Source organism: Seriola dumerili, unplaced genomic scaffold (assembly GCF_002260705.1).
Source record: "Seriola dumerili isolate Sdu_G_001 unplaced genomic scaffold, Sdu_1.0 BDQW01000242.1, whole genome shotgun sequence".
Taxonomy (NCBI): domain Eukaryota; kingdom Metazoa; phylum Chordata; class Actinopteri; order Carangiformes; family Carangidae; genus Seriola; species Seriola dumerili.
This window is the reverse complement of record NW_019174497.1, coordinates 6,957,162-6,970,310: the sequence shown is the minus strand read 5'-3', so window position 1 is coordinate 6,970,310 and position 13,149 is coordinate 6,957,162. Positions and strand designations below refer to the sequence as shown.

General features: G+C 40.4%; 1 protein-coding gene across 2 annotated transcripts; it reads right to left on the bottom strand.

The window, feature by feature from the left end:
• Positions 1 to 5,700: 5,700 nt before the first annotated feature.
• On the bottom strand, positions 5,701 to 12,878 carry LOC111229630 (G/T mismatch-specific thymine DNA glycosylase-like). Of its 2 annotated transcripts, XM_022756038.1 has the most exons (11): positions 12,749 to 12,878; positions 12,071 to 12,145; positions 10,739 to 10,905; positions 9,970 to 10,289; positions 9,796 to 9,865; positions 9,332 to 9,467; positions 9,114 to 9,196; positions 8,928 to 9,022; positions 7,869 to 8,040; positions 7,420 to 7,566; positions 5,701 to 6,555 (listed from the first exon to the last, which is right to left on the bottom strand). In XM_022756038.1, exons 2-11 carry the CDS (start codon positions 12,127 to 12,129, stop codon positions 6,428 to 6,430), a joined length of 1,377 nt encoding a protein of 458 aa, XP_022611759.1. In that variant the 5' UTR covers positions 12,130 to 12,145; positions 12,749 to 12,878; the 3' UTR covers positions 5,701 to 6,427. The 2 variants fall into 2 exon arrangements, with proteins under 2 accessions (XP_022611759.1, XP_022611760.1); XM_022756039.1 differs by lacking the exon at positions 12,071 to 12,145.
• Positions 12,879 to 13,149: the final 271 nt, after the last annotated feature.

Below are 13,149 nucleotides of genomic sequence, written 5' to 3'. Positions count from 1 at the left end.
ACTAATCTGACTATTAAAATGACTAATTCATCTAATTAATCAATAACTGTAATTGTGTGATGAGGCTGATTCTAGAGCTCCTGATTAATGAAGACAAAACCATCTATGACAATGATAAATCTAGAACTGTCACAGCTAGAGTAGACCTCAGTGTTACATTGTCTCTCAGACACACAGTATCCAGTACCAGTCAGTACGATCTTCCACACTCAACTACAGTTCACTACAGATCTACAAACGTCTACTACAGACAAGTGCAGGACCGGAGACCATCTGTTGCTTCACGCCCCTGTAACGTCTCTGTTTCCTGGCGCCATGTCTGGAGGGAAACCTGCACAGACAAGGGCAGACGCCGCCCTTCAGGACCGTCCAAGTCGTAGAACAAACCGACATGAGCTCTCTGTTCTGTGACAGGAGAACAGGCTGCTGTTTGATAAGATCACAATGAGCAAGCTGGAGGAGCGCCTGCAGGCCAGGGAGCAGGAGGTCCTGGAAGCAGACACAAATCACTGGGAGGCGACTCTAATGAGCGAGATGGAAGTTGGCTCTCTTCAGAAGTGTCACCAACTGCAGGAGGAGCAGAGCCAGCAGGAGGTCAAGGAGATGAATGAGCAGCTTGACCGAAGCAAAACTGAAATCCTGCAGCTGAAGGATAAGAGGGATCTCACTGAGAAGCTGACTCAGGCTGAAAACCAGCTGAGAAGCAGAGAAGAGCAAAACCTCCTGATCAAGGAAGCTAGGGGTGGAGTTCAATGCTCTGGAGGAGAAACTCAGAGCAGAGCTCGCCAAGACAGAAGACAGCTCAGAGAGGAGAGAACAGATGGAGGAGGAGAAACAACCCCTGGAGACAAAGACAGATAAGAAGGAGCAGGAGGAGATTCAAAAGAAACAAAAGCAGGACTAGAAGGATATGAAGAAGAAACAGAAGGAGGAGAAAGAACAGAAGAAGAAAAAACAGGAGGAAATAGAGGCACAGAAAAAGAGAGAAATAAAGTCCTCCAGCTAACTCTGATCTTTTACCTCAGTGAGGATAAAGACACAGAAAGTCCTAATCCCAAGACCTGAACCCTCACACACTTAATTTAAAATGGTTGGGACATTCTATTTTGTATGTCTTCCTCAGGCACGTGCGGTGACCTTAAGTGGTCACTTAGCTCATCCGTCTTGTGACACTTCAAAAAACCTCTGCACCTCTGTTCAATAAAATAAAATGTAACTGTTACTTTTGACAAATGAAATCTAAGACGGTTTATTTTTACAAAATCTTTTTTTGTTTGTAGTTTTGGTATTCAAGCATCTTCCCAGTCAATAAGTTCTTTGTATTCTTATTTTCTAAAGCTGCCCTCTGATATTATCACAAATTCAATACTTTAAAGTGGTTAAGGGGGCATAATCACCCAATTAGATTTTATTGTGAGGCAGCTTATGACTTTATCACAATCTTTGTACTGCAATAATGGTAAGAGCAATAAAATGCAAATTAAATTGTATATTTTTTGTGATTGAGCCACTGCTAAATGAATGTCTGTCATACTTAAATACAATGTCACCAAATACGCCAGTCACAATGTTTATTTTAATAAAGCACAACATGAAAGGTTAGTAATTATGACTTTTTTTTATCTAATAATCATGACTTTTCTATCTCATAATTTTGACAATATAACCGGAGAGGGAAATATTATATTAATATTAATTTTAAAAAAATATATACATACAATCAACTGTGTGCATAGTAACCAATAGCAAGCGTGAGAAGAACACAAGTGGATAAGGAGAGAAAACAGAAGGAGATGAGAGATAGGCTGAAGAGGACTGAGAAAGGAAGATTGGAAAGAATTGAGGGCGAAAGACAGGAGCAGGGAGCGAACAAAAGACAAGGGAGGATGGAGAATTAGCAGAGAGAGGATGTGGAAGGAAAGAGAGAGAAAGGTACAAGAGGAAAGAGAGAGACAGGTGCAGGAAGAGAGAGAGGAAGCTGATAGACAGGAGAGGAGGGAGAAAAGGAGGAAGAGGAGGAAGGAGAGAGAGACAGGAGAATGAGGAGGAAGATGATGGAGAAAAGCAGGAGGAGAAGACAGACAGAAATGAATCATATCCAAAAAAAGGGACTAATTTCAAGCCTGAAAATATGGTACTCCGAACACCAGAAGGCCCAGATCATCAAGGCCATTTCAAAGACCTGCCAGAAGGAGGAGGCCATTGATGCTGGTGGTAACAGTCAGTTTCCATACTGTGCAATATGTTTCATTCATGTCTGTGTTACTCCCTGTAGTTAAACAGTCACTTTCAATGTTTTTATTAAGATGTCAGAGTCACAAGATCTTAATGTTGACACTGAAATGATTGGAGGGTTGCAGGTGCTCAGCTGTACTCCAGGTTTCTCTTTGTTGTTCTGTTCCTTTCAGATGACGCTCCTGAAATGAAGGAGATAAGAACATGAAGGCAACAGGGGGAAGAGGAAGAAGCACATCTTCTGTAGCAGGAACTACCACAGGGGCAGTTTTCAGTACTGTGACAGGTGTTTATACTGTATGTCTGTCTGTGGGCAGATTTTGTCAACATGATAGCTTCACAACTGTTACGACACTTAACAGGTGTTCAGTTGTGATCAGAATGAAGAAAACAGCACCAGCCAAAATACTCAAAACTGCCTCTGTGGTAGTTCCCACTACAGCAGATGTCTCCAGAACCACATTTTGCCACGATGACTGACTCACACTCACACACTGTCACAGCAAGTAATGATGTCATATAATCTAACTGAACAAAATCAGATCACTTAATGTAATTCTTTAGGTTTAACTAGCTGATAAATAAGGAAAAGATCACTCCTAGAACAGAAGTTATTTAGTTAAGTTAAATAACTGAAGTGTGCATTGGCCAACACAATAATATAGTCAGTTCAGTCAGTAATGTGCAGACTTGTACACAGGGGAAACTAACTTGCTTCACATGCAGAATAACACAAGGAGTGAAAGAAGCCACTGAAGTCAAACTGGAACGACCATCACTTAAAAAAAGGGGAGGTGGTCTATGACACCACTTTTATGCAGTGTTACGACTCCTTTGGTGGCAAGGTAGAAAGGAGATGAAACGACAACCAAAACCTGAATCAAGTAGCCATGTCATAAGTAAAGAAAAATGGTTTATTAAAACAGAAATCTATTAGCAAAATACCATTGTGGAGGAGGATGGGACGAGGTGGCTGTACCAAACAAACTGAAAAGTACAATAAAACTGGGCCTAGCTAGACTCGAAATAAAACTTAAACCAAAATCCTGAGTCTTATCTAATAAAGAAGGTTAACCAAAAGTAAATACAAAGGTGGCACCAACCCTAAAACCTAGTGTGTATATACAGAGGAGTCCTACGTGAGTGCAATGTATAAATGGTACCCCGACTTACCTACATCCACCACCTCTCTCCACAAACCTTGTTTTAAGTTACTAAATTAGCTCAAAGTCAAGAATCGAAAACACACACAACAACCAGCAGCTCCAGCGAGCAGAGGGAGACAAGAAGTGACCGCAGCACTGCACGCACGGTCCTTTTGTGTGGGGAGGGGATTAGCTGGTCCAGGTGCACCCACACTCCACAGGTGCAGGCCAATCAGGCTGATTGCACCTGAGGACAGGGGGAAGGGGGGGGGGGGGACACCCACAAACACAAATGCACTTTTCTCAGCCAGGCATGTAACAGCAGTCTTAACACCCATTCACACCGTGACTCACGGGACCATATCTAATAAGAGAAAATGCCATATCTATCCTGCTGCGGGATCCGTCCACACAATGCCGTTCCCCCTGCCTGTCCCCTTTCCCCCTACGCACTGGTGATAGTCAGTGAGCGAGACAACTCAAAATCAACACTGAACTAAATAGTGTCCACCTTTTTGGGATTGATTAACTTAAATGTTGAAACAGCAGAGGCCATTGCCCCCACTCTGAACTGTTTTCAACAGAGTATTGAACTGGAAATCAAAAAGTGCATTGGGTTAGGTGCAGATGGCTGCAGTGCCACGGTGGAGAAGAGGAATTCAGTGTACATTCATCAACTCTGGAAAAACCAAAATCTTCAGCTGCTCAAGTGTGTGTACCATTCCTTACAGCTGTGTGTAAGCCAGACAGTCAAGACTTGTCAACGCAACCTTGGGCACTTGATCAAAGTCTTTTTATTGAATATTTTTTCGGTGTACAAAATCAAATAAAACAGAGAAGTGCATCCAACCGAAATCAAGTGCCCCCCCCCCCCCGAACCCACCTGCCCACCCAGCAGCCCTGACCTACATCACTGAGTGAAAGTTAGTCATTCCTGACGAACACCAAAGGGGATCAACATAAGTATTAGGGGATTACGTTCTATGCTTCCATTTTTTCCACAAACATCAAAAATGGCTGCCAAGTTGCATAGAATTTATCTTATCTTCTCTAGTTTGAGATATTGCATAACCTCTTTGATTTAATGAGAATACAAGGGGGGAGAGGGTCTTTCCATCTGAACAGTATGACCCGCCTGGCCGACAAAGTGCAGAAGACCAACATGTTACACTTGTGATTGTTGCAACCTTGAACACTTGGTTTCTTATTCTCACAACTGGGTTTCACACAGTCTCTGCCACTGTGAGGAGGTAAAAATCTACAGCCTCATCAGTCCTGGTGAAATCCCTTTGACGCTGGAACAGATGTCTGACACATGGTGGCTTTTCATCCATAACTGCTTGTTAGCACATACTCAATCAGTGGGGATGAACTGAAGCCCTCACCTTCAGCTAACCAAAGACCACCAAAGATGTTATAATACTGAAATCCTGCACCAGATGTACAGTGATGCTGTTAACAACTTGTACCTGCTGTTTGTAACAGTGTTTCTACAGGAATTCAACAGGATCAACAAGCTCTTCCAGCAGGACAGAGACGATCCGTTTAAACTCTTTCGCTCCCTCATCTCGTGAGTGGTGGTGTCTGGAATAATACAAACACCAGATGATGTATTTTGTTACCTGTGGGTGCCGTTAATTATGGGCTCACCCTCGTGATGGCATTGGATGAGGCAAGAATGGAGAACACAACAGAGAGAAATATGAGGAGCAGGCGCCATGACCTCTTGGTGGAAGTGTGCAGACAAGTGCAACAGAGACTTCCACTTAACATCCAGATATGGAAATCTGTGACTGGCGTTCAATCTGACCGTCATTCTGTCACCAGCAAAGTCATTGCTCAGACCAGTGTCAGTGCTGAAGCTCTACTTAATGTTGGCGTTTTGGGTCGACATGCTCAATTACAAAGACAGAGGTGGAGACCAGTTCTTCAAAGAACTTACCCTATTCCCTCTGTTGTTGCTTGTGTGTGTATGTATATATATATATATATATGTATGCATAGATGTATGTACGTGTATATGCATGATAGTATGCATGTATGTGCAAGTATCCAGTACCAGTATGCTATTTATGTCATTGTCAGATCTGTAAATCTACCTCTGCTAAGGTGTCTCAGAGGTCAGAGGTGCAGCATACAACCTTTGCTGCATGTCAGCCCATCTCTTTTGTGTTGGGCTCCACATTCCATGTTGTCTTTTGGATTTTTCTTGTACATTAAAATTTACAATAAAAATGTCTCACCACAGTTAGCCGCGGGGCAGAGGCATAAAAAGTGCCAACTATAATGTACTGTATACAAAAAACAATAATACCAATAATATAGAAAAAGCATCATCAGGACATTTTAATGGACAAATGTTTCATAAAATTCCTTGTGAATGACATTTCCATGAACATACAAAACATAATTCTAAAATTCCTAAAGCAAAAACAGTGATAACAAAGTTTAAAATAAAACCTGTTTGAGTTTTGTAACATTGTATTGAAAGGCGTGCCAGAAATTCCCTCGGTGGAACCTCTAACATCCATAATGAGTCTGGTTTCACCGGGTGATCACTTTGCATCGTGGTCAGTTCATAGCACCATGAATGTAAAAATATTAATGCTTAGCTGAATCCTCATTTCACAGAGAGGATCATATAGGCTCACACAGATCAGACAAGCTTATAAAATAATCATCTGGAGTTTTATCTACTGTTAAAACAGTAGATATGAATGTTTACAGCTACTGCATCACAGTGCAGTATAGTACAGTACAGTAAGGTACAAAGGCAAAACAATGTTTAAATACATGACCTCCTCCAATGACAGTCAAGCATCATTGTCAAGTCCCTGATTTCACATATTTAAAAAGACTGCCATGAAGACGATCGTACATGAATACAAGGTCACAAACGAAATAAAACACAGAATATTCTGCAAAATTTCTAAAAAGTCCATCTATGTGTGTATATTCCACCCCGACACTAATAAAGAGGAAAACAATCTAAGACCTGACAAAAGAGGTGAAGGACCGAACCGCAGCAGGAGTCAAAGCCTGTGTCCTCATATGCTGCCGTCTTTTGGTCCACCACTGATATCTGGGATCTGATCTGCAAAGGACTGGGTCATCCACTGTCCGTCTGGAAGCTGGCCGCCTGCTGTCTGTGACGTGGTCGCCTCCTGTGCTCCTTCTGAAGAAACAGAGCAAACAAACTGATAATGTGACACTACCTGAAGGACTGTGGTTTGTCAGCTCCACGCAAGGATTCAGCATCTTGCTCAGAAAATACGATATAATTCAGAATTGTAGTTTGAATGGATTAATAATGTCAGCCTGTGTTCAGGCTATAGTGGAAATACCTGTTGCCATTTTCATTTTACCAAAAATGAGAACTTTCACTTTAAATGTTTGTTTATTTAAAACCAGCCTACTTCAGTGTAATACGTTACCATATCAACACGCATAATATCCCACAGACAAATAATGGTAATGACGTGATCGGGTGCAGGTCTATAAACAGTAGAAAATCAGTTGTTCAGGTGGATGCTTTATGCATACATGTGGGTACGGATGACATCAGAGCCGATCTGTTCATCACTAATATGTACAGTACAGAACTTAGTATTTATACTATAGGTTGTGTTTTGTATTTACAGTCACATCAATTTCTACTCTTACACCAGAGCTGAACTGATTAGCCTATTACCAAAAAAGCTGTCAAATCTGTTGTTTAATCCTTTACATTTTTTAACAAAAAAAAGCCAGAGATTTCACTGGTTCCAGCTTTGTCAGGATTTTAATGCTTTTCTTTATCATATATAGACAGCTGATAAAACAAGCAATTCATGTTTGTCACCACTTGGTTGTATTCAAAAAAGAAAAATTTCAATCACCAGATTACTATGATTAATTGGCAGGACCTGAGATGTCTGTATTTATCTGAATTCCTTTTCCCTGTGGTCATGATTCAGAATAAGATACCATTGCTAAAGAGATCAGAACCGCGTCTGCTGTATCCCGACTCCCCCTCAGGTTCAGTAGTGTGTGTTGTTACCTGTGTTTCCTACAGATGAGAATGTACAGTGACCGTTGGTCTGGCTCTGGGCCTCTTCAGGTCCTTTCTCTACATATGCTCCACCATAGGCATCTTCATAACCAGGATCATACTGCTCCTCCTTAATCGCCATCCTTTTGGCGTCCTCTGATGATGGAAAAACAAAAAAGCAAGAATAAACAAATTGTCAATCATGCTCTGGGCTGAACCCACAGACTAAACTAAAGGCAAGATTTTAACATCACGATGTACTGAAACACAGAAGCTGTCAGGCCAACGATGCTACATCTTTCCATGCTCACATAAATGTTTAAAAAAGTCATTTTAATGATGCTCATTGCTTTATGCAGTGTGTTGCTTCTGTATGTCATGATGCTGTTTTCTAATAAACCTTTTAGAGAAGAAAAACTGCCAAGGCACAAAAACACGTCCATTCGTCCCTGACTCACCCTTGGCCAAACCGAGGTCAAATGTGTAGTTGATCTCCTCGATCTCAGTGCTTCTTTGTACGCCCTTCAGGTGATCTCTGAGCTCCCTCAGTTTGATGTAGAAGTGGACTTTGTCCTGAGCACGAGGGAACTGAGCACAACGAGCGCTGGAAGACGGCATCAAATACAGAGCCTGTGTGGGGGAACTGATGGTCAGTTGAAGGTTTTTTGAAGCAGAAGTTTTTGTTGAAAGATTTTCTAAACTGGCTGCTCTCCTTCATGAAACTTCTCTGTTTTCTTTTCACTGTTAAGTGGAACAAATATTTTAGATGTCTCCAAATTTGCAGAAGTGTTGATTCTCACTTTTTCAGCTGTTAGTATTGATTTTGACCGATATCAAGTAGCCATCAGTTACTTTACTGAAAAGGGAAGCCCTTGAACATTCAGTCTGGTAAATGGCTTTTCTAGTCTTATCGACCACAAGCCACATTCACAGGAACTTTTTGTATGCATACAGGGATTTTCTATTATACACACACAACAATGCTACACTGGGGACAATTTGTGGTTGAGTATCTTGCCCAAGAACTATTCAAAATGTGGACTGAAAGAGCCAGGAGTCAAACCACTGACCTTCTGATTAGTGGACGACCGGCTCTTTCTCCTGAGCCACAGCCACAGTTTGGGGTCACTCAACTTTTTCACTCTTCTTTTTACAAGCATGACAAAAATTTTAACTTTTGTTACAAATTTTTGGAAGTGAGTTTTAGTAATTATCACTATAGACATTGTATTTCCTAATCTATGATACCATTTTAAATTAGTGTGGGTATGATGATCAACCAGTATCATTACATCAGTAATAATATTTTTTCAAATTTTTGATAAATGATACTGAACGATGTGAGTTCACATGGACAACATCCATAATATAATCCCACCACTTGAGATGTGGATGAAAGTGTGATGATGGTGTTAAAACATCCACAGCGGTTTCACACAGGAGAGACGTCAGTTTGGAAATGTGTCAAACTTTCATCAACATCCTTTAAAACAGTTGTGACATGTTTGAGTTCTCACCACGTCACAGTCGGGGATCTTGTGTGGCTGCAAACCAAATTCAAGCTTCTGTGGTTTTTTACCAAACAACTCTCTGCAGAACATTTCATAGATACCTGTGGAAAAAAAAACAGAAATATATCACTTTAATTCACTTTAGAGAATAATTTTACCGCAAATGTTCCTCTGTCGTAGAAGGGCGCTTACATTTTCCATTGAAAACAGCAATAAGAGGCTTGTATTTCTTTAACTTCTCTACGAGAATTTTGCCTCCTTCGCGTAACTCTTTACTGTTGAGATGAAAACAAAAAGGAAAATGGTTACAATACAGCATTACAATAAAAACTCTGATCTCAAAGCATGGTGGTGAGAGATCAAATCAAAATCCATGAGTGGTACCACTGATATGTCTAACATGTTGTTACCTTGAGAGGTCTTTACTCCCTGGCGTCGCCCTGGCCACCATGTTGGTGAAGCCCATTTTGTACTTGGCAGGCAAGGTGGTGTCATGCATGTGGTTGAGCTGCTCCTCAGTAAATCCAGACAGAAACAGGCACTTCCCTGGAATCAAAAAGTTACCGGTCGTTCATCTCTGCAGCTGAGAAAGCTGATGTATTTGACTGAAGTTAATGGTGTCACAGCTTCCTGATTAATGTTAATTTATGACATAAGAAGAGTAAATTAAAAATAAAAATAAAAATTTGACCTGTAAAAGTCACTTTACAGAAAAAGCCCTGATGATTCCAAAGGCCTAAAACTAACTGGTCCTAACAAAGGTAGTTTGAAGAAACCAAAACTATTCACCATCCTCTGATCATTCTTGCAGACTAGCACAGGAACCATATTTTACTACTACAAAACTCAAAATCATTCTCGTCACATAACTTACAAAAATGATTTCCAGGTCCTGGAAACCATCGTCCAATGAAAGCTGCCATCAGCCCTGGATTGATACCAATCTGAAAAAAGAACGGCAGATGTTTTTGAATCTTACAAACTCAAATTGTTTCCCAATAACACAGCACTTGGTTCCACGGTAAAACTGATGGAAATAGAACCTTACAATGACATAGTCCAGGTTGTAGTCTAGTAGGTCTGGTAGAGTTTTTTTCATGACTTCCTCTTCTGACATTCCCTTGAAGCGGTCAATTTTCCTCTTCACCTTCTTGAAGCTTTCATCGATCTTCTCCTGCTTGCCGTCTACCTGAGCATCAGTGGCCTTCTTGGGCTTAGGACCGGGTTTGGCTCTAGGTGCATTTGGGTCCTTGGGAGGCTTTGGTGCCTTTGGTGCCTTTGGTGCCTTTGGTGCCTTAGGTACTTTTGGTGGTTTGGGTGCCTTGGGTTCCTTCGGTTGAGCTGTTCTGCCTCTCTTCTTGGCTGGGGCTGTAAGAAGAGGTAGGAAAGGGGATTTCAAAAGGAAGCACTGTCTGAACCAAGTCACCCTACTTTTACACTTTTCTGAACTGTTGACTCCATTTTACGCTACATTAATATTACTCCATTTAGTTCAATTTTTGGAATGTTTGGTGGCATACCAAGCTTCTATGCAAACCACATTAATGCTTTAAATTATTTCAGGAAACTAAATATATTTGAAAAGTCTGTCAATAATCCACAAAGAGCTTTTCTACAAAGGCATGCCTACTAGCCAGCATGCTAACACCATGTATTGTTGTATTACAGTATTTTTAATCTGATATTCCCATTTAGGTGCACACTTACTGTGGACACACTGAATCGACACTTTATGACAAATTAACTAATTTTGAACCTGACCCACAACCAGATGCCACATACAGTGAAGCTATTTTATTCAAAAGGGATCAAAGTACGTTTTGCCATGTTGGCAGGCTCCTGTTGATCCATCATGGGATCTGGATTAGCCATGTGCGCCATGGCTTCCTCTCCCGCCTGCCTCTCTGGGTAGTGAAACTGATGGTTGGAGTTGAAGCCTGAATACTGGGCCTGGAGAGCGTGGAACTGCTGGGCAGACTGAACCCTGTGGTGGAAGAATAATCAAGAAAAACAGTATAATGAACAAAATGGCACTGGGTTGTGCTGTGGGGCTAAACCGGAATCAGGCCAGTGTTTCATGTACCCTTTGTGCTTTTTTTGTTTAACTATTTTCTGTATTTGACTGAGTGTAACTCAATCTCAGTGTAACTGTCATGATAAATAATTTGGTTTGATAAATGAATAAACACAACTGATGCATTTTCTCTTATTACTGTTATGACTCAATGAATCCTCATGTAGATTCCTTTATGAAAACCTAATTATTATGTCCAAGTTGTTTAGTAGAGAATCTCTTACCAAACTACAGCCTTAAAATGGCTGCAAAGTTGAATCAACGGCTCTTTAATCTTTTATCTGTCTATGTGAGTGCAATATGTGTAGAAGGTGCAGTATCTTCACTCCACCTGATTTGCTTCTGCTCTCAGTGCTGTGGACATCGTTTTATTATTTCAATGTTAGTATAAATTGTCACTTTCAATGCATCACTGTCAACTATGTTGATCTATTTTGCATTGTCATAACCATGTCTATAGCCACAGTGTAAATTTTTATTTATTGTATGTAATATTTAGATTTGACTAAGAAATGTATTTTCTCTACCCAGCATGTCTGTTGACTAGAGCATGTTGATGGTACAAGAATTTCTTCATGGATTATTAGAGTTCTATCTCATCTTATAAATGTTTAAACTAAAGCTGATCATCATAATCTGAATAAAGGTAGAATTTATTGCAGGTCTGCTGTAACTTTTGTTAGGTGTACCTAATAAACTGACAGCTAAGTGTATATCAGTTCTGAAATTTGGGAGTCAGTGGGAGTTGCTTGCAAATTATTTTCACACCATATGATGCACCCACACTTTTAGTCCATAGTCAACAATGGTGAGAATGTTGTGAAGCTTCACATCATACTAAGGGAAACGATCAGACACACCTTTGTTCTCCCTGTATTAAAGCACAATAAAGTAAATTGTCATTCAGGGTGTACAATCCGAATGACATTATGAAAAAAAATGGTGAAAGAAAGGTCAAAGGGGCAGCTGGTTGCACATGCTTTCATTTCATTTTCATCACACTTTGCCATTCAGAGAGTTTTGCTGCTATAATCTGATCCTGTATGGGCACACTGTGGTGAGGAGGAAGACTCACCACTGTTGAAGATACTCCGGGGAGACAACAGGCAGTGATCCATTCATCTTTTCTTCCATCTTTTGGGTGGTTTGACTTTATTAAATAAACCAATATATGCATGTTGAGGTGATGTACATGTGGTTTAGCATATTAAAGAGTCTGGCAGTGTATGAAACTGAATGCATGTGGCAGGGTATTGTAGACAAACTGTGGAGTTAGCAACAAAAGATAAACCATAACATAAATAATACCAACAAAGGACAACGTAGATGATGATGATACATTAAAACGAAGTTAAAATACCGCTATGCAGAACGTACATTATGAAACAATAGATATCTTAAACACCAAATTCTGTAAACAAATTCCATTCTCCATGGCTATGCTAACTAACAAGCTAAACCCGGATGAAAACAAGTTATCAATTTGCCGTTATTTAAAACAGGTTTAGAGTACACTCCTAGCATGTAAAAGTAGTTTAAAGGTATGTTATTAAAATCAGGTGTTTCGTATTCCGAACAATAATATAAATGGTTTTGTTTACAGCGGTTCAGACACAGTGCCACAAGTACAGCTAATGTTAGCCAACGGGTTGCTGCTCGGCTAACTTAGCATGGATGAATGGTTTCGCTTCCACAGAGATTCCTCCCAAAGAAACTGTACACAGTTTACCAGTATTTATAAGCTTAGACATACCTGTTATGGGTAAGGTTTAAATCTGCCTCCTCTGTATAGATAACTGTTATTTTTCCATCTACCCCGCTCTTCTATAATCAATACTTGGGGTGCTACAGAGGCAACAAAGACATGACAGTCCTGCCGGTCAACTTTGACACCGGAAGATGTCAAGTCTGAGATGTAGGGGTGTAAAAAGAAAAACAACTTCTATCTATAATCAAGAAACATTTTTCAAAGGAATACATTTTAGACTATTGAATAATATAAGTTTGTAATCAATATATCTGTTTACATATGGTATTTGTAATAAACTGCATTATAAGGTCGCAACCAAACATAACGGTACGCGCCTATTTCAGCATTGGTATGAGCTGCTCGACTTTTAAACTCTGCGAGGTGGTTTTCTATTGGCTGGTAGT